The 23678-nt window shown below is 39.8% G+C and overlaps 1 protein-coding gene and 1 pseudogene across 2 annotated transcripts in view; both read right to left on the bottom strand.

Annotated features, from left to right (window-relative positions):
- The window catches only part of LOC147626174 (uncharacterized), a 100886-nt pseudogene that overhangs the window by 6850 nt on the left and 70358 nt on the right, over window positions 1-23678 (bottom strand). The window lies entirely within an intron of this gene.
- Window positions 2823-6261, bottom strand: LOC147626175 (uncharacterized). Its single transcript, XM_086816215.1, has 10 exons — window positions 6074-6261; window positions 5911-5994; window positions 5717-5796; window positions 5533-5599; window positions 5383-5451; window positions 5183-5290; window positions 5019-5081; window positions 4865-4942; window positions 3180-4763; window positions 2823-2981 (listed from the first exon to the last, which is right to left on the bottom strand). The coding sequence occupies exons 1-10, from the start codon at window positions 6215-6217 to the stop codon at window positions 2823-2825; spliced, it is 2436 nt and encodes an 811-aa protein (XP_086672341.1). The 5' UTR covers window positions 6218-6261.

Here is a 23678-nt window from a genome sequence, read left to right as displayed (position 1 = left end):
TTCCTGCAAAGTCTTATAAATGGCTGAGTACCCTCTGTGTGATATACCAACCTCATCAAGTATTGCCTGGAGGCTGGATGTCCTGTGGATTGAGTTGATTATCTTTGAAAAAGTCATGTATTTGCTTTTCTGAGACCTTCTTATATTTCTTCTCGTTCATCAATGCTTCTGCATACTGGCGATCTAAAAGAAGACATAAATGTGCGCTAGAAGGTTCTGTCGTTGATTCTTTATCAAGGTGCAATAATGATCTGATATCATATTAAAATGCAAAAATTGATATACATGAACATATGCAATAATGATTGCTATTCATAAAATATCACAATAGAAACAATAAACCAGTTAATAGAAAGGAGCTTACTTGATTGCATGTATTCTCTTCTTGATTCCACCACCTCCTAACTTCATTTGCTCAATATCCCTTAGTTTTTTTTGTCGTCTATGGAGACCTAATGAGGTTTTCTTATGTCTTAAATCAGACATTTGTTTTTCAAGCCCTAAAATGGTTTCCTTATTGCTTAATGACTTTTGCACACAATGCTCCATGGTTTTCTTCAAATGAATGTTCTCCTTCTCAAACAAATCTCTTTCTAGTTTAAGAACATTGCTTGTTGCTTCCAAATGATGTGTGTATCCTAGGAGCCCATTATAGCCATCTCCAACAAAGTTAAGTAGAGATGTATTCCTAAATGGGGGTGTGGAGTTTGTAAAAGGTTCTTTTGGATATAACCTCCCATCAATCCATAAATCTATGTTTTTATTCCCTTGTATCCTCAACATTTTTTTAGAAGCAGTACACAAAGTATTAGTTTTATTTCTCTTACTTAGAGGTTCATATTCATGTTCAAGCTCGATGTGCAGGTTGTAAATGTTTCTTTTCTCTGTATTCCTTCTTGTTCTTGATCCCTCTGCCATCCTCTTGACTCTCTCTGTGTTCCTTCTTGCTCTTGATTAGTAGAAAAATCTGAATGGAAAAAGAAAGGTGCCAAAATAGTAAAAAGAAGTAAAGAGTCCAACTAATTTACAAGATTTTAAAGGTACCAATACCTGCAAACTTTGATATGTAATAACTTCGAAATTTGAGGTAAAGTTTCTTGCAGGGAGGGAAGTCGAAAACCTTTGAAATTTGAGGTGAAATTTCTTGCAGGGAGAGAACTCGAACTATTTTTGGATAATCCTTGGTTCAAATTTCAAATTTCGGCTTGTACGTAGAGATTTCGAGATATAAGCCATTAAACTTGGAGAATTGACCAATTCATTGTTCACGTAGTACATATAGTACATGAATAGATTGAAGACTTCGAGAACTGACAATATTCTATCATTTTTATGTATATTTAAGAATAGAAATATGTCTTCTATATCTCAAGAAAATGCCAAGAGAAAATATGCCAAAATCAATTTCATCTTATTTTTTAGGCTTTTTGGATTATCTCTCTCTAAGCTTAGTTGGCACTTCTTATAGGGTCCAAAGTTGAGTCCAAAGTTCCCCTAATGTCGTCGAACGATGTCTTTCTTGTTTGGAGAAACTGCTCTGTCCAAAACTTGACATCTCCTTCACCTCTGAGAGAGAGAGAGAGAGAGAGAGTATCTCACGAGACCACTACTCTCAGAGGAGTGGAGTTGTGAAGACGTTTCAGTTGGCTCCACTTTTTTCAGTTGGCTTCACTTTTTTAAAAATGTTTCTTTAAAGTCTTTTTTTAGAGGAGTGGAGTTGAAGACGTTTCAGTTGGCTCCACTTTTTTCAGTTGGCTTCACTTTTTTCAAAATGTTTCTTTAAAGTCTTTTTTTAAGATTGAGGCACCCTTTGAATTACCAGTACGAAGTGCCAAATAGCTCTATACCTGGGTGTCCATGGACACCAGCTATTGAGCCACCTATTCATGCTTTCACCCATTTACCCTTAGTTGAAAATATTCATAAGTCTCCTTGTCCCCTTAATGAATGAATGAATGAAAGATGCACTATGGTCCATCATTGTGGAACCATATCATTGGCATAATATATGACGACCTCTAACTTTTTCTCCTTCTTAAACAAGTTGCAAACATCCCTTTGTGAAAGGGTGTCTTGCCACTTTGCCACTATTTTGTGTTTTTATTATAAATAATAGCTACACTTAAATAAAAATTCTAATAAAAAACATATTTACACTTGAATCCAAAATCTTCAAAAACAAAACACCAGAAAACAAATCTCCACCCTGGCATTGCTTGATGAGTGACTTTTATTATAAACAATAATTACTAATTTAGACTTACACAAATAATAAATGCTAATCAAAACATGTGTACACCAATTCAAAAAATCTCCAAACAAAAATCACAAAATAAACCTTCTCCCTTGGTTTGCTTATTAATGATTGATCCCAAGAGCTTAGAGACTTCTTTGAAATCCTTGTTTTGGTTACATTGTACACCCTCATCTCAAGTTATAAACATGACTCCTTTGAAATCATTCTGGATATCTGATCAGGTCGATGAAACACTTAAACCTAACTGACTAGCGCCTTAATGAGGTAGTTTAGTTATGGATACATCATATCTGATGATGCGATAATGGAGGCTGTTCAAAAAGACCATGAAAACGGTCAAAATTGGCATTAGTTAACAACCTGCAATCGTCTCACCAAAATCTACATGGAGGTGCCAATGTTGAACGGAAACGAATTGCCAAAACGAAGGATGGAATTCAACCAAGTGCCGGATATAGCTACAAAGAATCTCGCATACAATCGAGGAATATATTGCTACAAATGCTGAGACGTTTGATGTGTACTTTAGGGACATCTGAGTGAGAGAGAGTGAGAGAGAGAGAGATCATACCGTTCCATAATCGATCTTGTTGGAAGGTGGTGCAAACCTTTGGTCATATTGTTGTGTTGATGGTGTTGGATGCTGCACGTCATCTTGTCTATGATAGTATGCTTCTCCCTTGGTAGGACTTAGGTCTAGGGATCGCGGTTGGACGTTGGACAACTATCGAAAGATCTTAAGAAGTAAACCATTAGTAGGATAGTTAAAGAAGAGAAGAATATAATATTGAAGCCATAATTATTTAGTTAATGTTTTCTAATGGAAGATTGTTTATTTTTTCTCCAATGTAGACTCCTTAAGTTGATGAGCTAAAGATGCATGCAAGCTGTCTTCTGGTAATCACAGAATTCAAATACTCACATATTGTGTCGTAGGACTTTCACCAGCTACTGCGTTTGTCGCATTGAGAGCAGCTATATTATTCGACGAATTTCCAAGAAAAGGCCTGGTTTCTGAATCCTCCAAATTAGGAGATAGATTAAGGAGGTGAGATTTTATATTTCCTCCTAAGGGCATTCTATTTGCAGCAGCAAACTGTGGTTGACTGGATGCCCCCATGATTGCACCAAATGCCTTAGTGTCGCTTCTTGTTAATGCACTAGCTGGGGACCTTTTGTGGGTATCAATTTGAAGAATGAACCGACCACCACCCCAATCCACTGCGCCTATTGTAGACTTGACTGCATGCGCGGATGAGGGATAGCAGCTACCATCTTTGCTTGTAGCTGCTGCTATATTATTGTTGGGTTCCACATCATATGCCTTTTGGTACTGACCTGTCGAAGCAAAATTATTTCCCTTGGAAGCGGCCGTGGAGGAGGAGCTCTCGGCCTCTAGTTCAACTAGTGCAGGTTGATCAAGTACTGGTTGCAGAGTTAGTGCTCTGCAGCTATTCAGGGCATGTGATGACGATGTCTCATCCACGTTGGACCCAAATCCGGCTTGTTGACCACCTCCAAAGGCCATGTTGCCAATTGAAGTCGTCATCTCATCTAACGCACTATCCAAACATTGCAAGGGTACGGATCTTCTCCTCATATTTACATTTTTGAACTTCTTTTGTGCCCAATTATCTTCCTGAATATCGTTCATCATGAAGCCTCCTGTGGTAATTTGAGGCTTGCTTGCTTGATCATGGGGGACTTTTTCTTTGTTATAATGGCCGCCAGGCGCTCCACCCTCATGATATCCATATTGATCTACCGTGTATCTATCACCTGCAAGCAACTCGCTACTGTGACGGGCCGCATCATGCATATGTTCTTGGTACTCTTGGGGCTCTCCATCTCGATTTGGCTGCAACTGCACTGCAGTGTATCTATTATAATTGTTCGACCTCGGCGGGTCCCAAACACCATCACTATTCATAGGTTGGGCATTTTTGGCATGCAGGGGGCTCTTATTAGATGCTGCAATATAGTCGACTTGGTCTTCGACGTTTCGATGATCAAAGTGGGAAGAATAATTATCTGCAGCTGTGAGGTGGCCGGCACGTCCTGGAGGGCAACGGCTGTCAATATCTATATGGGGAGGATTCGATCGGTCGTCGTCTCGCCTCCTGGGAACCCCATAGTTGTCATCATGAAAGTCACGTGATCGCAGCTGACAATTATCGTCTTCTTGTCTCGGACGACCCGGGCGCCCTTCATCCTTTCTTGCGTTCTCTGGGGCTCGCCGTCGACGATCGTCGCCCACAATTCTTGATCTCATGTCCCCGCCTTCTCGCCTGGAATCCTCCTGATCATCGTATTCGTCTGATCTCGGCCTGCTGCTGTCGCCCTCTGCAGCTCTTCTTGATCTCAGCTGGGAACGACGTCTCTGTCCTACTACTCTACTCGTGTTGACGACGACGTCGTCGTGGTAGTCAGAGTCATCGGAATATATTCTCGTCTCTCCATTGCCTGAAGCTTCGATGATCTTAACCCACGATGTGATTAACCCCTCCTGCGCCTCATTTGAAATCTATATTGGTTACTTCACTTCATGAGCTTAATTTTCACTAGTTTGATTGAGTGGAAGGTTGAGGTCGCGGCTTGTAATTATACCATGGAGGCGGGACTGCTGAAAGCTATATCTTTGGTGTTAGGCACCATGACCTCGAACTCCGTGCGGCTGCGAGACATCTGCTATCACGGGAGCCAAATATATATCGCATAATCCGAGCATTTTCAATATAAATTAGCATATCCGGACGAATACCTGCACTCTTGCGTTCACTAGCGTCGTAACATAGCGAACATGCTTTCCGACGATATCCGCGCTCTGAGTGACATCAAATAGAACCGCCATGCAAAGCTGCAGGTCCGAAACTAGAGCGAGAAAAACTCCAAAATGGGACGGTGTAGGCAGAGTTTAGATCATACCATGAACAGTAAAAGTTTCCCAGGCACCACAATGACGAACCGTTCATCCTTTTTATAGGCTGTTTTCGCTTTTCGAAGAAGTAAACCGTACTTCATGATATACTTGTCCTTTTGTTGCACAGATCAATGTTAAATCGAAGCAAGAGGCTACAGTCTGCAAAGAGAGAGAAAGAGAGAGAGAGAGAGAGAGAGTAGCATACCATCCCACTAACACCGTTTCTCTTGCCGAGTTCTGAAGCCTCTTCTGCTGACAGGTTATTACCAACACTCTGCCATTCACAGCCTTGCGCAATCAATATTATACGCCTAGATTTCTGAGAAGCGTATTATGTTTAGTAACGGTGATTCACCTCTAGTAGATGCGCGATCGTCCTCTTCTCCTCTACATTTTGAGCCATAATTTCCCATTGCTCCCCCCTGTCAAAGACATAATTGCTTGAGCGATGCTGCAACGTCGTCACACTTGCTTGAGGTAATGGACGTCCCTCGACTGCATATTACTGTACATTTGCACTATAGTTTCTCGCCACTTACTCGAATCGAATAGAGAGAAGAGTGTCGTCCTCCGTGCCACCTCCACCGACAGTTCTTCTGTAACTTGGAAAAGTTGCGGACTGCACCATCGTCAGCCGTCATTAAGTAAATCAACGTCAGCCGTAGCCAGCAGCTAGAGAGTACGAAGGCAAACGTGAGCACATTTATGTACATCTGTGATCTAGCAAGCTTACAACGACAATCCGGTCCTTGTCCTGTAGGAAAATCGTCTCCATCACAAAGTCGAACTCAAGGATAGCTCTCTTCCATTCACCCTTCTGCACACGACTGCTGTGATGCAAGTATTTCTCTCCGTATATAATTGCAGGGTAGTAAAATGCTCTTAATTTTACTTGCCTTTTTGGCGAGGCTCGTAGCAAGTCCGAGCAAGCCAAACGCCCCCTGGTTGGCATACCCTCGGCTGTCCGCGTGATTGCTGTAGGCCACCTGAAAAGAGAAAAGTTGGGCGTATGAAAGCCGTGGCAACGATCCGGCCGCCATGCGCGAGTGGCACTTTACTGTTATCTCCAAGAACGTTGATAGGAGAAGCCGATCATCGTGCTTAGTCTCTATAATATTCTATCCACAGAGTTAGCGTTGGCATTGCTGTCGCAGAATCAACCAACCATCACGACCTTTAGTGCACGTAGTTTTATTTTTTGAACTCTTCTTTTTTTGTGTTGTCCGGGTATCTAAATGTTCATGGACCAGCGTGCTTGATTTCGTTTCACTTAAATAAATAAGTGCTCATTATCATTCTGATTCGTAGCCATGGCATGGCGTTTGTTGGTTTCTTTTTTTCATTTCTTTCTTTTTTTTGGTGAAAAAGGGAAAAAATCAATTATTCAAAGGAACTCATAAAAAATGATAATGAACTATATGAACATCAATAAGCGTTTTTTTTTGAGGTGATGTATGGAACATTGATTAAAATTAGGTTGTGTGAGCCTTCACTTTAGTCCTGCTAAGTAGGGAGTGGGTTGATTTTGGGTGGTCAGCACCATAAATTGATTTGGACCGTTCATTTATGGCATTTTTTACATTTTAATCCTAGATAAAGATCCAAACATCCACCCGTGAGAGACTACAATTCTCTGTAGAGGTAGAACCCTTCCTTAGTAGAGGAAAAAATGCTCAAAAAAGAGAGGGTGGTGCTCCCTTCGTGGCTACCCCTATCAAAGGGAGACTACATTTTGGGTGGATAAATTGATTTGGACCATTCATTCTTTTTTTTTCCATTTTAAAAGTTTTTTTTTCTAGATAAAGGTCCAAAAGCAAACGTCCACTAGTGGGAGCCTACAATTCTCTCAAGATATAGAACTCTCCCTCCATAGAGGAAAAAAATGCTCCAAAAAAGAGAAGTGGGTTCTCCCTTCATGGCTACCCACAATATCAGAGGAAGACTACATCTTGGGTTGTTAAGAAGACGGCGCGCAGGTGGGAGGGCGGAGCCTATAATGCCAAGTGCTATGACCATCCCTATTGGTGGTAAGGAATGAGCCATCACTCTAAGTTCATTTAGAATCATGTGATCGGAGTCTCCTCCCCCAATGTCCACATAGGGTGTGGATAATGTATGTCCAAATGGGCTTTGTTGGAGGCGTGAGAGTACACTCAATATCCTCACTGCAAAATGAGCTCACCAAATATGCCAAGCTGCAATGTTGCTAATAATCTCCCACCTCTAGTGAGTGAGGGGGGGTCAACCTCAGCACTAAGTAGCACGCGTTGACCGTCAAAGTAAAGTGAAGGGATCAACAGTGGTAGTCGTTTCTGCGAAGCGGGTTGAATTTGGGCCATCCAATGGACGGCTGCCATTTTTTTTAAGGCTCAAGAAAAGACACACTATATATATTTGCTTTTGGTAGTTTCTCCACAGTGGAGACTTTGACGTAATGGTAAAGCTGTAGGATTTCAATGTCGTGACTCAGGTTCAAAACCTCGCGCCCTCCTCCCCCCCCAACATTTTTGTGCCGCCCTTAGGACTTTGAAATTTTTCTAAGTCCCCAAGCTAAATGGGGGCCCCACATTTTTGTAAACCTGGCCATGCCGGGAAAAAAGCTCGCCGACGGTTGGACTATCGTTGGCGGCCAAAAAATGGCTAGAATCTGGCCAGTCGGTTAGAATTTTTTTGTAAACCCGGGCCAATTTTATTATAAACCCGGCCATATACATTTGTAAACCTGGCCACGCCATAAAAATGCTCGTAGATGGCCAGACTATCATGGACGGCCAAAAAAATGGCCAAAATCTATGCTCCTCAAATGGCCGGAATTATGCCCCTACACCAATGACCGAGAAATTTTTCCAATGACCCGGAAGCCTTTTCCAAACGGCCAAATATTTTAATTGGGTCGGGTTTACAAATTTGTAAACCCGGAGCCGCTAAATCGAACGGCAGATCTGGCCTTGATTTGTGTGCTGAGGGCTCCCTACCCTTGATCCCTTCGCTTCACTTCGTTGACGACGTGTGTGATATAGTGCTAAGGGGGGGGGGTCAAGGGGTCAGGGGGCACCAAAGCTGAGGATTGTGATCATAACCTGTGAAAGCTGAAGGACAATGCCATGGCCATCCTCCTCATATAGGAGACATGGAGGACCAACTACCTCTGTGGTGTCCCCCCCCCCCCCCCCCCCCCCGCCGAAGGTAGTAATGCAATTGTAAAGAGGTGGAGGCCAAACTTATTGTGCCTTTGACATGCAATCCTAGGGACGGTGATGTTGAGATTCCCAATGAAAACTACACCTCGAGCAAGTGGGTGGCCGTCTGATGACGATAGCCACACCCAAGTTCCCACTATGTGTAAGCTACTAAAGGAAGAGAGCTCTATCTCGCTTACAATCCTTTGTGAGTGTGTGTGGCCATGTTATTGCTAGGGTTTGGAAAGGCAATGCCTTCCTCTAGACTTGGGTATCTCTTGCTTCTTGCAAGTCTAGGCATCGCTAGTGTGTGGTTTGGAGCGTTCGGTGACCATACAAGCCATTTTCTTCATAGCATGCACTATCTATAATCCATGGGAGAGCCACTTGACAAGTAGTAGCTACTACAAGCAGGTTTCAACAACAGATGGAGGTGAAGCCCCACCATGAGCTAGCTAATTGGGCAAGTCCCAATTGCATACAAGCTAAGGTAAGGTAAGTACCCAAACTTGTTAATAAGTGGCACCACTATTAGGGGATCTATCCCGAGTCACCTATATACTCAATCACCACCGCTTCCAAAAGTCAAAGAGGAGAGATCCAATGTCATGTCGCCAAAAATCCATTCAGTACCAGATGGAACAATGGGAAGAGTTCTTTTCCCACACAATCCTCTTTCATACTCAAGTTTCCAACAGTGCATGGGTCTAGACAACCAACGATTGGTAACTCTCATGCTCAAATTAATCGCCCAAAGAAGCCCTTCTCCAATGTCAAAAAGCCTATCTATACAAGGGAAGGCATTCCAAAGATTCAATAATTGAGGAGTAAGGGGTTATGCTTTACTTGTGGGAAAAAGTGGAATAATAAGGTCAATGTGAGCATGATTATTATGGATGAGGATGACATAGATGAAAATGATGATGTGGTGGAGGATGCTTATGTGCGGGTAATAAGGTCAATGTGAGCATGATTATTATGGATGAGGATGACATAGCTGAAAATGATGATGTGGTGGAGGATGCTTATGTGGATTGCCATGAGAAGGTGGTGGAGGATGCTTATGTGGATTGCCATGAGAAGGTGGTGGAAAATTCTCCTTCTATGGATAACCATGAATTTTCATTTGATCTAGGTGGCAAATCAACCCATGTACATGCTATATCACATGATTTGCTTGTGGAGTGTAAGGGAGCCACTACTTTGAGACTTCAAGGCACTATCAATGGAAGAATGGCTCATATTTTAGTGGATTTAGGGAGCACACATAGCTTTATCAACTCTAAATCTATCCAAAATCTAAGATTACAACCCATAGAGCTTTTACATGCATGCATAATTTGAGAGTTCAAGTGGCAAATGGGGAGAATGAAGTTGTTGCTTCTATGTAGAAGGGCCTACTACCATGTTCCTCGCATCCAAATACTCTTTGCAAGCCAATCTTGGGGCCTATTGGTTTCATATTGGGATGTGATTAGGTGAGCACTAATTTGGGTGAGATTTGATTGGACCTTGGTCACATGTATATCAGGTTTATACATAGTGGACAACTTGTGACTCTCAATGGCATTGGTTTCTCAAAGCTATCCCTCCCAAGTAATTGAAGATGGAAATGAAGAATTTGAGCTCCATATATGCGTTGTAACTCATAAAGAATGTTGAAAATAAAAGTGGATGAATCCTTGACAAAGAGATCGCTCAATTTTTGGAGGAGTATAAGGATGTATTTCAACTAATTCCAAAGTGTTTGGCACCAAAGAGGGATGTTAACCATGCGGTTGAACTCAAGAAAATGCTCAACTGGTCAAACAAGCCACCCTATAGAATCTCTAAGTTTAAGAGAGGAGAGGTTGCCAAGCAAGTGCAAGAGCTTATGGACATAGGATTTGTGCAACCAACTCAATCTCCATTTACATTCCCATGATATTAGTCAAGAAGAAGGATGGTACATATAGGATGTGCATCAGTTTATAGATATCTTAACAAGATAACCATCAAAAACCGCTACCCCATACCTAGGATTGATGATCCACTTGATAAGCTATAGGGAGACCTAGGATTGATGATCTACTTAATGAGGTCAAAGGAGCTAAGAATAGATCTCAAATCTTGGCTCGGGGGGTTCACTATATGTAAACTCTCTATATTATGTGCGTTCAAGGCCTAATTTAAAAACCCCTTATCTGTAAAATTTTTATGAATAAAACACACCCTTTTTCTATTCACTCTATAAATACCCCCTTTAAATGGTACCCTTCTGTATGTAAAAAATGTGTTAAAAAGGGATTTAAAAAACCCTTTTTGTTAAACCCACATGCTATACTTACATATTTATGAGTGACCCCTCCCCCTCCCTTGAGAATCTGGGTATCACCCAATAAGAACGAAGGATGGGGATAAGTTCAAGATGGCTTTTCACACCAACAGAGGGCTTTTCCATTTTATAGTTGTGCCTTTTGGAAATGTACCCGCAAGCACTTATGAATAAGATTATTCAACCCTTTCTTTACATGTTTTGCATGTGAGGGAGCATAAATTATATACCAAAGAGGGTAAATACTATTTTGTGGAGTGTGACGTTAAGTATTTGGGACACACTATGAGTTATGAAGGCATTAAATTGAATCCCAATAAAGTGTAACGCGTCAAAGAATGGCCTACTCCAACTAACACTACACACTATGAGTTATGAAGGCATTAAATTGAATCCCAATAAAGTGTAACGCGTTAAAGAATGGCCTACTCCAACTAACACTACACAATTGAGAGGATTCTTGGGGCTTTCTTCCTTTTATATGACGGTCCTTAAGCATTATGCATCCATTTCCACTCTTTTTACCGATAGGATAAAGAAAGAGGCTTTCTTTTGGGATACTATAACAGAGAAGAGCTTCCAAGAGCTCAAGGAGATCCTCACTTCACCCCTATCTTGGTATGCCGCCTTGATTTTTCCCTAGATTTTACCATAAGGGTGGATGCATATGGTAGCAGTATTGGGGTTTTTTTGTACCAAGAGCATGGTGTGATTGCATATGAGAGTAGAAAGCTCACCACAAAGAGAGGACTTTGCATGTTTACGAGCAAGAGATATACATGCAATTATGAAGTGACCACTACATTTGTGGGAGTTATTTCAAGGGTGAGAAGTGATTGCTCAATGACTTTATGTCTCGACCCAATCTATCTCCCCAAGAAAAGAAGGCGGTTGGAGACTCTTCAAAGCTATGATTTTGAGATCTCATATATGCCTGGAAAAGATAGTGTGGTGGTGCTGATGCTCCTTTCCATATGTGGACATGTACTCTTTCTTCTATTTCAGAGATCTACAAAGATTGGATTGCCGATAAGAAGAGTACTTACTTGATCATGTGGCTGACCCAATGTTTGTAACACAGCTATTTTCCACTAGCACATACACATGGGGATTTTAAACATAGATCTTGGGCATGGGCTAGTGTGGACATATCTTTAGAGTAAGTGAGTATATAAGTCATTTATTAGGCAGCTTTCGTACCACCTCATTACCTTCTTGACATATTATACATTGTTACTTTTATTGGAGCTTATGGCCCAAGCTTCCATGGCTAATTCATGGAAGACTTTCCATGTCTAGGTGCTATTCCCTATGATGAGTGTGGGACTTGTGTGTACTCCATGATGCTAATGAGTGTTTGCCTAGATCCCTTTCTTACATTGGTATCAGAGCTTTGCTTAGATCCTTGCTTAGGGATTAATCATTTAAAAATTAGTTTTTACATATATTTTCAGATTTTGTTTTTATCTTTATGGATTGTAGATTAGTAATAGAATTAATGCTAAATCATTTTTGGATACATACTAATTATAATTTTTAAAAATCCTAATCTGTACTGTTTCTTGATTATAGTTTTTTAACCATAATCTTTTATTAAACCTTGATTTTATCACTTTATAAACCCTAATTTTTGCATAGTATTATAACAAACCCTAGAACCAACATTTTCTTAAAAATCTTGAGAGATTTCTTGTTTAAGTGAGGGATCTTGCATAGTGGAAATCTTGGAGTGCTGGTTGTAAATCTTGATTAAGAAATTGTGCAAAGTAAAAATCTTAAAGTGATAATTGCAAAATCTTGATCAAGAAAGCGTGCTAAGTGCAAATCAACCTACATCAAGATATTGGAGTGCAAGAATTGAAGTAAGTGTTTAATCTTTCATCCTTTTTGCAGTTCTGCTAATTTTCTTACAAAGAAAAATGGAAAGGTTGCACAAAGGAAAAAACAGGTGGGTGAGCAAGCAAATTTGTTGGATATATAGAGAGTAAGTTTGTTTCAGGATTAATTAAGATAATTAGTGATAAATATTACATCACTTGGTGATTAAGGATAGTTTAGATAGTTTCTTAATCAAGAAAGGAGATTAATAGCATGACAATGTTAATCTTAAGAAGATTCACTTAAACTATCAATATTAAGGTGCAGCAAGAGGATTAAGACTTAATAGTGGAGGTCAGGTAGGATTTTTGGACTCAATCCCATGCTTGAGGAGAGTGTCTCTAACGATGCCGGATCAAGAGCACCTTCTCAAGAGAAATCTCTACACTCTTTTCACAATCCTTGAAACCCCAAAACAGCAAAAGCAATCCTAGAAATCGAGCATGAGTGAGGCCTATTCCTAGAAACCTATTTCTTTAGAGATACGTATGGACCAAGAAATTGGAGTACCAGACTACCCTACAACTACTCAAAAGAGTTTTGTAAACATCATCAAAAATATCATCATAAGCGATCCAACTACCGGAGTCAAAGACTCATCAAACTGACCAAAAAGTGCCTGTAAGGTTCCTCCTTAGCCCCTAAAAGGTGTATAAATTCTCCTCTCAGTCCCCTGTAATCATCCCCTATTTCAGAATGCAAGAAAACATTGTTTTTCTTTGTTTTTACTCTAGAGAGAGATAATACAGTTTTGAGATATTTTTGGATACAAAGTTTCTCTTTTTTCTTAAGATGAATTTCCTTGAAACAGAAGTTCAAAAAGAGTTTTCCAATGTGCATTCGAAATTAATTGAATATGTGTATTGGACACCTTAGCCTAGGGAGTACATAATTTTAGAAATTTTTTATTAAGGTCCATTTAGTGTTCTAAAGGACCAATAGGAGTAATCTAAGTGTTGGAATAACAAAAATGCAAAGAATAAAAGAAAATCCACCAAAAATGAGTAAATTCTCACATAAGATGAAGAGTTGACTAGTACTGGGATTTATTAGTTTAAAGAATGAGATTTATTAGTTAAAAATGAGATTTATTAGCTGGAAGCCTCTACATCCCAGTTGGACTTGGTTGGTAGTCTCCCTCACCTATAAATAGACCCCCATTCCTTTATATTTTCATCTTAGTGTATTTACATGTCAGTATAATTTATAATTTAGTGTGATCTTATTATCTCTCTACTTTGTCTCTCTATTGTGAAGCTTTGGAGCTTCACTAATCCTCTTTTTCTCTTGGAGATTACCCTCTTCTACTTGGTGGCCAAGCTTCTTCTTGAGGCCTTCACATCTTCCTAAAGAATTAAGCCAAAAATCAAGAGTAAGCCTAAAACAATAGTGTTTTTCTCTCTTTTTGAATGTTAATCTTCTTCCCAACCTCTCAAATGCTTGGGAAGCATTTTAATCCATGGTTTCTTCTTAAAACCATGCTTTTATTGATTTACGTTGTTTAAATGCATTAATATTAATCTCTTGTGCTTAAATGTAATGTTTTTGAATTATAAATCTCTCTTTTTGTAAGAATACTCACCTTTATGGTTGAATCCTTCTTGGAAGGATAGATCTTAGTTTTAATCTCATTTTCTTAACCAAAACTCTCGACCTATAACAAGCTAGAGATGAAGATTAAGCATTTTTATGATTTTTAATCTAATAAAAATGAGGATTAATTCATTTAAGCTTGTTTTATGTTAAGATAATTCATATTTATTCATTTTAAGTTGAAAGAGAGTTTATGCTAACATTCTTGTAATTATTTTCATATGGAAAATTATAATTAGATATTTTTAAAAATAAACAAGAGACTTACATATAATTATATTTATAATTATGCTTAGGTTTATGCATGATAAATTTTTTCATTAAAAGAGAAAATCCCATCATATTTAAGGTAATTATGAGTAAATATTAAAAGTAAAATTTTTTAGCATTCTCAAAAAAAGCGGAGAAGTTATGGTAAAAATTTTACCATTAAAAATGAATTTAATTCTATGCATAAAAATCTAGATGCAAAAAGAGAAATTTTTACGATATTCTATGCACAAACATTTTAAATATTAAAAGAGGAATTTTGTCATATTTCAAAATAGGTATATTCATGGTATGTATATACATGGGTAATTTTATTTGTCAAAAAGAGAAATTTTCATCGTACCTTTAATTAGGAAAATGCATAAATTAATTTTGGTATCAAAAGAGAAAGTTTCATCATAATTCTACGTAGATAATTATGGCATGTTAATGCCTAGGTCTAAATGGAGAAAATAATATTTTAGTATAATTCTATGTGAATATTTTAAATAAATAATATATGCATATTCACAAAAAGGCAAGGAAGAATGAATTTTTATAATTTTGGATATTTACCTTTATGATCAAAAATCAGAGTTAATCTATCAACTAAATGGAGAATTATCTTTAGGAATAAATTCGAGTAATTTGGTGCTAGACCATGACCATGTGAGAAAGGTGGGTCAGCAAGATGTGTGCCCATCTCTTGAATCAAAAATTAAGCCAAGTCTTGTGACCATTCCCATTTCTTCAGTACAAAGAATGGAGAATCGGCTGATTTAGAGAAGTTTTCCCTAAGACCGAAAATCGTTGAGAAATAAGTTAGAAATTCGTTGTAATTGATGGGTGGATCACCGAGATACGAGATTCGTGATTTTCATTGAGAAAGACTGGGTTGAAAAAAATGATTATAAAAATCAAACTCAATGGAAAATTCTTACTTGCATAGAAACTCTATTTTTTGTAAAGAACTGTCTTACGCCAGAATGGTGGAGGAAGCATTTGGCTTATGGTCTAATCTAAGGAGAGTTATGTTGCAACAGCTGGCGGGGAGTCATCGAAGGACATCTCTCGTGAGCAAAGCCTGCCAAGGTCTGGACCAGCCTTGGTACAGTTAGAAATGGTGCGCTTCTGGTACGATGGGCGAGGGCCGAGGAAGCGGTCCCTGAGTGAAGTGCTAGAATACCTAAGGAGGATCCTAGAGGGTTCTGACCAGGCGATGCACGGACCCCTGCTAGGACACCCCATGCGTATGTTGAGGGAGACCTTCATGGATTGGCAATAAATTATCTAAGTGAACTGAAACTTGAAATTGGATCTCGTTGGTTGACTAGCTGGTCTTCAACGGAGAGTCCGGATGATATTTTGATTGTAAAACATTGGAACTAGAATATTGAGGATTATGATAGAAACATTGTGGTTTCATTCCAATTCTGTCTTGAAGATAGTTGAATATGAGAAAAGGCAATTTCATATTGGGTGTGTAAGTGGTATGTCTATTTTGTATTTTTACATGAGTGCCGGCTAGGGAACCTGGTAACTCTTTTTCTCCTTGTCCTCCCTGGTACCCGGGACAAAACACAACCAAATTTTTATAAAGAGGGATCCCACCAATACAGTGGTTGGGTGATTGGCTAACCCATGGGCCGGTTGGGGTTAGGCTGGATCGGTGGATTCCTGTAATAAATTTCAATTATGTTCAAGTTATGATAGTTAAAGTAAGTCCCAAGGAGATTCTTGTTCTATGGGAGAGAATCAACGGTTGTGCCTCGCTTGAGGGAAAAAAAAGTGATGATCTCTATGAACCAAGTGCAAGTCCCTTTCTTGATTCGACCATGTGACCTACGGGTTCGGTCAGAATACAAAGAATAGTTAAGACCTTGACCCGTTAGATAGATTTTTCGTTCGAAGATTTTCAAGGCGGAATCACCCGTGCTTTCTAGGCGAGGAAAGTTTCTCCGGTCTCGATTTCGGAATAACCGCCCAACTAGTCCCTTGCCTGGACATTCGTGTGCGAGGCCCCAAGTGGAAAGCTCTGCCCTACGCAAGAGGTTGCTACTTCCGCTCTGCTAGCGCCCCAGAGAATGGCAGGGGTCTCACAACTAGTATCAGAGCTTTGTCGAAAGCTTAAGAATGAAAAATGAATTTTGACAGGAATTTATAATTAAATCTTAGAAAGGTGCATTCTCATGTTAAGCTTCATTGATGAAGACTTTTAATTGATGAATTGGATTTTATAGATGGATGTCCCGTATTTATCTGGTATCCCCGATCTTACCCAAAATCTGGATATTATTGCTTTTGCTTTTGAGCATATCCTCTCCTCCACCACGACTCGAATGAGCAAGGCGAGTCTCGCTAATCATTTTGAGGAGCTATATTTTTCGGACCCAGCTGAGAGACGACAGCATAAGTGGTTCGCAGGGCAATATATCCATGCCTCTTGCACAACCAGTGCCAGATGTGCTGAGGCAAAACGTCTCTTTAGCCATGGTCTTGTTAAGGCTAACACACACCTCGAGATTTTAGGATTACTTGTCATCTTTTCAGGCTTCTTAGCCGTTTTATCCCAAGGAATAAGATTGTAGCACCAATAGCGGTAAGGAAACAATTGCATCGCAGCATGTCCATAGCGTAGTATCGCCGTTTCACGCGTATGCAATTGAGGAATTGATTTTCTAGAGCCATGTTGCTTTATGTATATATTACAACCTTATGTAAATAAAGAATGTTTCACAAAAATTTCCAGTTGTCTAAATGATTATGAGCACCAGATATTGAGTTTAAAGAAATAAGTTCTGTTTTCTCGGACGTATGTCGTAGATCTCTAGTAAGAATGATTACCTTGTTTGAAGCAATTATTTTTGAACTTCTTAAGTCTCAGGATCTCGAGACGAAGTCAAATAGAAATTTAACGATGTATCGTTTTGGCAAAATCATGAGACGTGCAAATCGTCGACAACCAGGTCCTCTCACGGAAGAGGATGAGCTTGACCCTGATGTTCGCAAAGCTCTTCACAGATCTCAGCCATGTCCCTTCAAGGGTGAAGGGGAACACTTAGGCGAGGCTGTGGAAAAGTGGATCGAAGCCATGGAAGAATACTTCGATGTGTCACTAGATACAACGAAAAAAGTAAGGTGGCTCTTGCCAGGCTAAAGATCGTAGAAACAGCCAGAGCAGCATGGAGAAAGCACTGTGAGACAAACCGTTTGGATCGCAACACCCAGATGTGGAATGATCTCAAAGCATACCTTAAGAAGAGATTCTGTCCTCTCGGCTTCTTGGAAACAAAGATGAACGAGTTCCTGGAGCTAACCCAGGGGAGCTGAACCACGGAGGAATATCACCAGGCGTTCGCTCTCCTCCTCAAATACTCGCCACTGCTGGATGAAGAATAGCTGATGGCCAAGTTCATTCGAGGAATGAACGAACCTTTGGATACCCTGGTAAAGAATGCCAAGCCAGTTTCCATGGTTGAAGTAGTGCGGATAGCAAAGGATTTTGCCAAGGCCTTTGCTATCAAGGTCCCGCCAAAGCCAGCACCCTCATCCTTCAAAAGGTTCCAAACCCCGGGGAGTACTTCCAACCTTCCATCTCCTAAGAGACACGAAGGTCCATCAGAACCAGGAGACGGGAAGTTTCAGAATGGAAGGAAGGCCTTTTCCTCGGAGCACTTTTTCTGGAACTTCGGCTCTTTCCAGGATGCAGAAGGAAGAGCTTCAGAGTGAAAACCGATGTTTTGGTTGTCTCAAGGTTTTGGGCACTAGCTCAAGGATTGCCCAACTCCTTTTATGTCAATGGGCCAAGGAAGCCAAGGTCCTAGAATGCCGAGATCGTCTCCTTCATATGTATCAATCTAATCAAGGTTCCTCTTGCCAAAATCAGGGCAACCCCAAAAGAATGCCAGCTCAACCTACAGCCTTAATGCAAAGAAGTTTTAGAACCCCCTCCCAGAATTGGGGAAGCCAGAGAGAGAGAGTTCCAGCCTAGACAGCAGCAGCAGCCAAAGCCGCCACAATAGCTAATGAAGTGGAGGAAGAAAGAGGACAATTTATGCCGCCATTGAACATCAAGGGCAAAATCATCAGTTCTCAGTCCTTCAGACTCTAGCAGAGTACAAGGGTAAGCACTTTAAGCTTTTAATTGATTCAAGCAGTACGCATTCTTTTATTTCCCCAGGATGTTTGCCTAAGTTAGTCCTAAATCAGAAAACAGGGAAACCTATGCAAGTAGAATTGGCTAGTGGGAAGTTCTTTTCACACACCATGAGACAGACCGTATTGAGTTTAATCTAGATGGGAATGTAACAGAATGCCAATTCAGAGTCTTACCCTTGGGAATCTATGATGGAATCCTTGGAATGGATTGGCTCCATAAGAATCAGGCTAACATTCACTGTCACAAGGGAACCATCTCTTTCCTCGACCTTCACGGGAATAAAGTTCAAGGAACTGGAATTTCCAGATCCCCGGTGGTGCTGCAATTAGTCAAAGCTTCTAAATTGCTAAAGGGACTCAGAAAGAGGCAAGCTGTCTATGTCGTTAAAATCAATCCAGTAGACAAAAAATCCAAGACTAAGAAACCAGAGTGGTTAAGTGAGTATATTGATGTGTTCTCATAAGAGCTGACTGAGATGCCTCCGACTCATGAAGTAGATCATGAGATAGAGCTAACCCTCGGAGCTCAGCCAATAGCCCAGCGTGCATATAAAATGCCAGTTCCAGAAGCCATAGAACTTAAGGAACAGTTAAGACAACTGTTAGAGCAAGAATTCGTAAGACCCAGTGTTTCACCATTGGGTGTGCCCGTTCTCTTTCAGAAAAAGAAAGATGAAACGTTAAGACTCTGTATTGATTACAGAGGATTAAATCAGTTAACATTCAAAAATAAATATCTTATCCCTAGGATTGATGAACTTCTGGATCGGTTAAGTGGAACCCAAATGTTCACAAAGATAGATCTCAAATCTAGATATTACCAGATCAGAATCAAGGAACAAGATATCCCAAAGACAGCCTTTAATACTCGCTATGGGCATTATGAATTCACAATCCTGCCATTCAGATTAACAAATGCCCCATCAACGTTTAATCGCCTCATGCAGGATATTCTCAGAGAATACTTGGATGATTTTATTCTTGTCTTCTTCGATGACATCCTAGTATACTCTAAGAATGCAACAGATCATGAAGATCATGTGCGTAAGGTCCTGGAGATCCTAAGGAAGCACCAACTCTTTGCAAAAAAGAGTAAGTGTATTTTCTCTACTGACCCTGTAGAATACTTGGGATTTATAGTATCTAAAGATGGGATTTCTCCTGACCCCGCAAAAATCCAAGCAGTCGTAGATTGGCCAGAGCCCAAGCAGTCGTAGATTTCTCCTGACCCCACAAAAATCCAAGCAGTCGTAGATTGGCCAGAGCCCAAGACAGTAAAAGAAGTCAAAGGATTCTTAGGATTAACTGGGTGGTATCGAATCTTTATACCCAGGTATGCTCAAATAATATCCCCTTTGACTAACCTTCTCAAAAAGAGTACCCTATTTCAGTGGACTGCTATGTGTCAGAGTGCTTTTGATAAGCTGAAGACAGCCTTAGTAACCAACCGTGTCCTTAAATTGCCAAATTTTTTCATACACTTTGAAGTAGTACTAGATGCCAGTGGTTTTGTTCTATGAGCTGCACTTATGCATGAAGGTCATGACTCTCGGGAACATCGATGCTCAATGGACTCACCAAGGCCTCAACCTTGCAAGCCAACCACCACTTTCTCCCACTATAGATCTTGAAATAGGTTGAGATCCCCCGTTGAAGAACAGCAGCATATGTATCACTCTAATTGCCCATTCACAACTAATCCTCTCAATGAGATAGCATGCACTCAAAATATTGGACCAAAGGTAATGCTCATACCCTACCCCCTAACACTAACAGGGTCACTGATTGCCTTGATATAAGCCTCATCAAGTTTTATCTGGATAACAGTGGTCACATTCTGCTCATAAGTGGTACAGGGGAGGATATAAGTGACCATAACCCAACGCATCCCCCAATCATACATTATCTCATGGATAAGCAACCTATGTGGCAAGGCGTCTGAATCTTCTGAAGGCCAGATGTTGAAGGAGTACTATTATGCCATGCAGTATCTCTAGATCAATCCATTTTACTTTCCAATAGAACATAGATGGGCTTGGGACGTTTTTAAGGAGAAGCTAGAGAAGAATCCAAAGCTACAGCTTAACTTCCCATGGATCCCTCCACCTCGACCACCCCTTGTCCTCAATGAAGAATGGATGCTTCACACTATGCGCACGTATTGGACAAATTGATGTACTTGGGATTTATGGATGTAGAGCATAAGCCTTAGGTCATTTGTCTAGTTGTAAATTGTATCAGTAAAGGTGAAAGAATCCATCAAGTGTACTAAGAGCCAGGAGCATTAAAAGCACCCTCCTTTGTTGACTTTGGAAGCTAGAATCTAGGGCATGTGGAGGCTACAATCACGGAGAGATTCTAGAGAGACAATCATGGAGAGAATCATGGAAACTTGTTACCACTTAATCTTGATTAACATTGGCCTAATCATCTTTTACTCAGCCTATGTAAGAGGCACACATCTAATGGAAATCATCTCTCTCATTCTACTCATTATACCTTGTTTATGTTAAATTTTTATCATTAAGATAATCTCTCATCATTAGCATGTCATTAGCACCTAAACTATGAGCTTCCTTATGTATTTTGAGCCTCCATGATTCCACCATTTGGTATCAGAACCACTTTGATCCATTAGCCAAGATTGCATTAATCTCTAATCATCTTTACTTAATCTTAATTAGTAGTTAATCAATCTATAATCCATTTTTTCTCTTCTTTCCATGCCCACCTGTAGTGGAGGTGAGATTTCTCTCTCCAAATCTCACCATTGGGAAAACCACTCATACCAACTTATTCCCAGCTCAAAGGCGCTCAAATTCATTGGTGGAATTGATAAAATGCATATTAGGTTGCCGGCAACACGCATTCAAAACAGCATAGTTTTTTTTAAGGAAAACTTAGATCTCAAGCTCATTCGGCAAAATCATACTGATTCCTTGTAGCCTTGGGGGTTTTTTGGGTGCTCGACACACCTACTACATCAAATTCTGAAGAAAATGATGCCTAGAGCTGAATCAAGATTGTCATCGCACAATTCATCAAAGATTTGAGCTTCAAGAAGGTGTTTTTTCTCCATAAATCAAGGCTTTAGGGTACTCAACACTATCAAGTAGAAGAGTTTATACAATTGGTTTCATCAATTTTACCTCAATTATCTCAACATTACATTTAGCCCCAATTCTGTAAATCTTTACTAATCCTTGATTAAGCAATGATTAACTTGACTAATGCTTGCAATTGAGGATTCAATCTTGACATTAGTCAAGTTACACCGCCATATCACTTCACATAAGCCCTTTAATTTAGTGTCTCAAACACTCATTCCAAATCAGTCTATTTACTATTTTGTGCTTTTGGGAATGTTCAACATTCATTGCTTAATCATTGTGTTTACCACTAACCAAATCCATTTGTAAAGGAATTAGGCACTACCTTAAGGACAATTACTTGAAGGTAAGACCTTCCCTCACATTTGCACATGGCTACGTATAGCTCTACTAAGATAGATAAATTTGAAGGCTACTCATTTCATACTTGGCAAACTAAGGTCAAGTTCACTCTTATGAGGAAGGGTTTGTAGAACATAGCATGTGGGAAAGAAAAGAAACTTCCAACCAAGGAAGTTGAAGCCACATGGGTGTCCAAAGACATGAAAGCTCTTGCCATAATATCTTTGAGTCTGAATGATCATCAATTCATTCATCATATCGATGGAATGGATACATCCTTTGAAGCTTGGGAAGAGTTGGAAAAACACTTTGGAGTGCAAGCCAAGAGCTCCTGCTAATTCAAATGTTTGAGCTCAACATGATGAAAGAATACTCTCTTGCTACACATCTTAACCATATGAAGAGTCTCACAACTCAACTTGCAAGTATTAAAATAAACATTGATGAAGATATTTACATTTCTTTGTTACTTAAAAGTTTACCACAAGAAGACTATGGAAATAGTCACTACACTCACCAAACTACCATCTCCAAAGTTAGTCGACATCACTACATCCTTGATGGAGGAAGATAAGAAGATAAAGTTTACCACATTTCTTTGTTACTTAAAAGTTTACAAGAAGACTATGGAAATAGTCAATACACTCACCAAACTACCATCTCCAAAGTTAGTCGACATCACTACATCCTTGATGGAGGAAGATAAGAAGATAAAGCAAAAACATATAGAAGAAGCCATCTCTTCTCCCATAGTGAGACCTACCTCACAAAGAATATATCCAATGGATCTACATCAACAAAGCGTACCTTCTCAAAAACAAAGCAAATGGTAAATGCAACTTTTGTGGCAAGCCAAGATACTTTGAGAAGGATTGCTACATCAAGAAGAAGATCTCCACCAACCTCGTGGAAGAAGATAATCAAGAAGAAGGGGAAGACAATACTATTGAGGCCTCACATGAGGCCAACCTTATTGATACTAATTGGGCTTTTAGGCCAGGTCACTTGCATCCTAATCCATTGTACTCATTATATGCCTTTTGAATTCCACTTACTTTTTAAACTTACAAACTAGAGTGAGTTCTAGGTCGGGGTCATGTCCGTTGTCACAAGGGTGAACAAGTAATGTAGCATCCCATGGGCTACTGCTAGGGATTGGGGTCATCAATTTAAAGGGGGGATTATTGGACAAATTGATGTACTTGGAATTTATGATAAAGCATAAGCCTTAGGTCATTTATCAAAGGTTAAAATCTCGCAGTGGTAATAAATTGTGATAGTAAAGGTGAAAGAATCCATGAGGTGTACTAGGAGCCAGGAGCATTAAAAGCACCCTCCTTTGTTGTTGACTTTGGAAGCTAGAATCTAGGGCATGTGGAGGCTACAATCATGGAGATATTCCAAGGAGAGAATCATGGAGAGATTCCAAGGAGAGAATCGTGAAACTTTATTAATCTTGATTAACATTGATCTAATCATCTTGTACTCAACCTATATACGACGCACATATCTAATGAAAATCATCTCTCATTCTACTCATTATGCCTTGTTTATGTTAAACTTTTGTCATTAAGCTAATCTATCATCATTAGCATGTCATTGCACCTAAACTATGAGCTTCCTTGTGTACCTAAGCCTCCATGATTCCAACATCCAGTTTATCTATCATCATTAGGAT

Source organism: Cibotium barometz, chromosome 22, assembly GCF_041138505.1.
Source record: "Cibotium barometz isolate CiBa-2024 chromosome 22, ASM4113850v1, whole genome shotgun sequence".
Lineage (NCBI taxonomy): Eukaryota > Viridiplantae > Streptophyta > Polypodiopsida > Cyatheales > Cibotiaceae > Cibotium > Cibotium barometz.
Note: the sequence above shows the minus strand (reverse complement) of the source record. Positions and strands in the feature narration are given on the sequence as shown.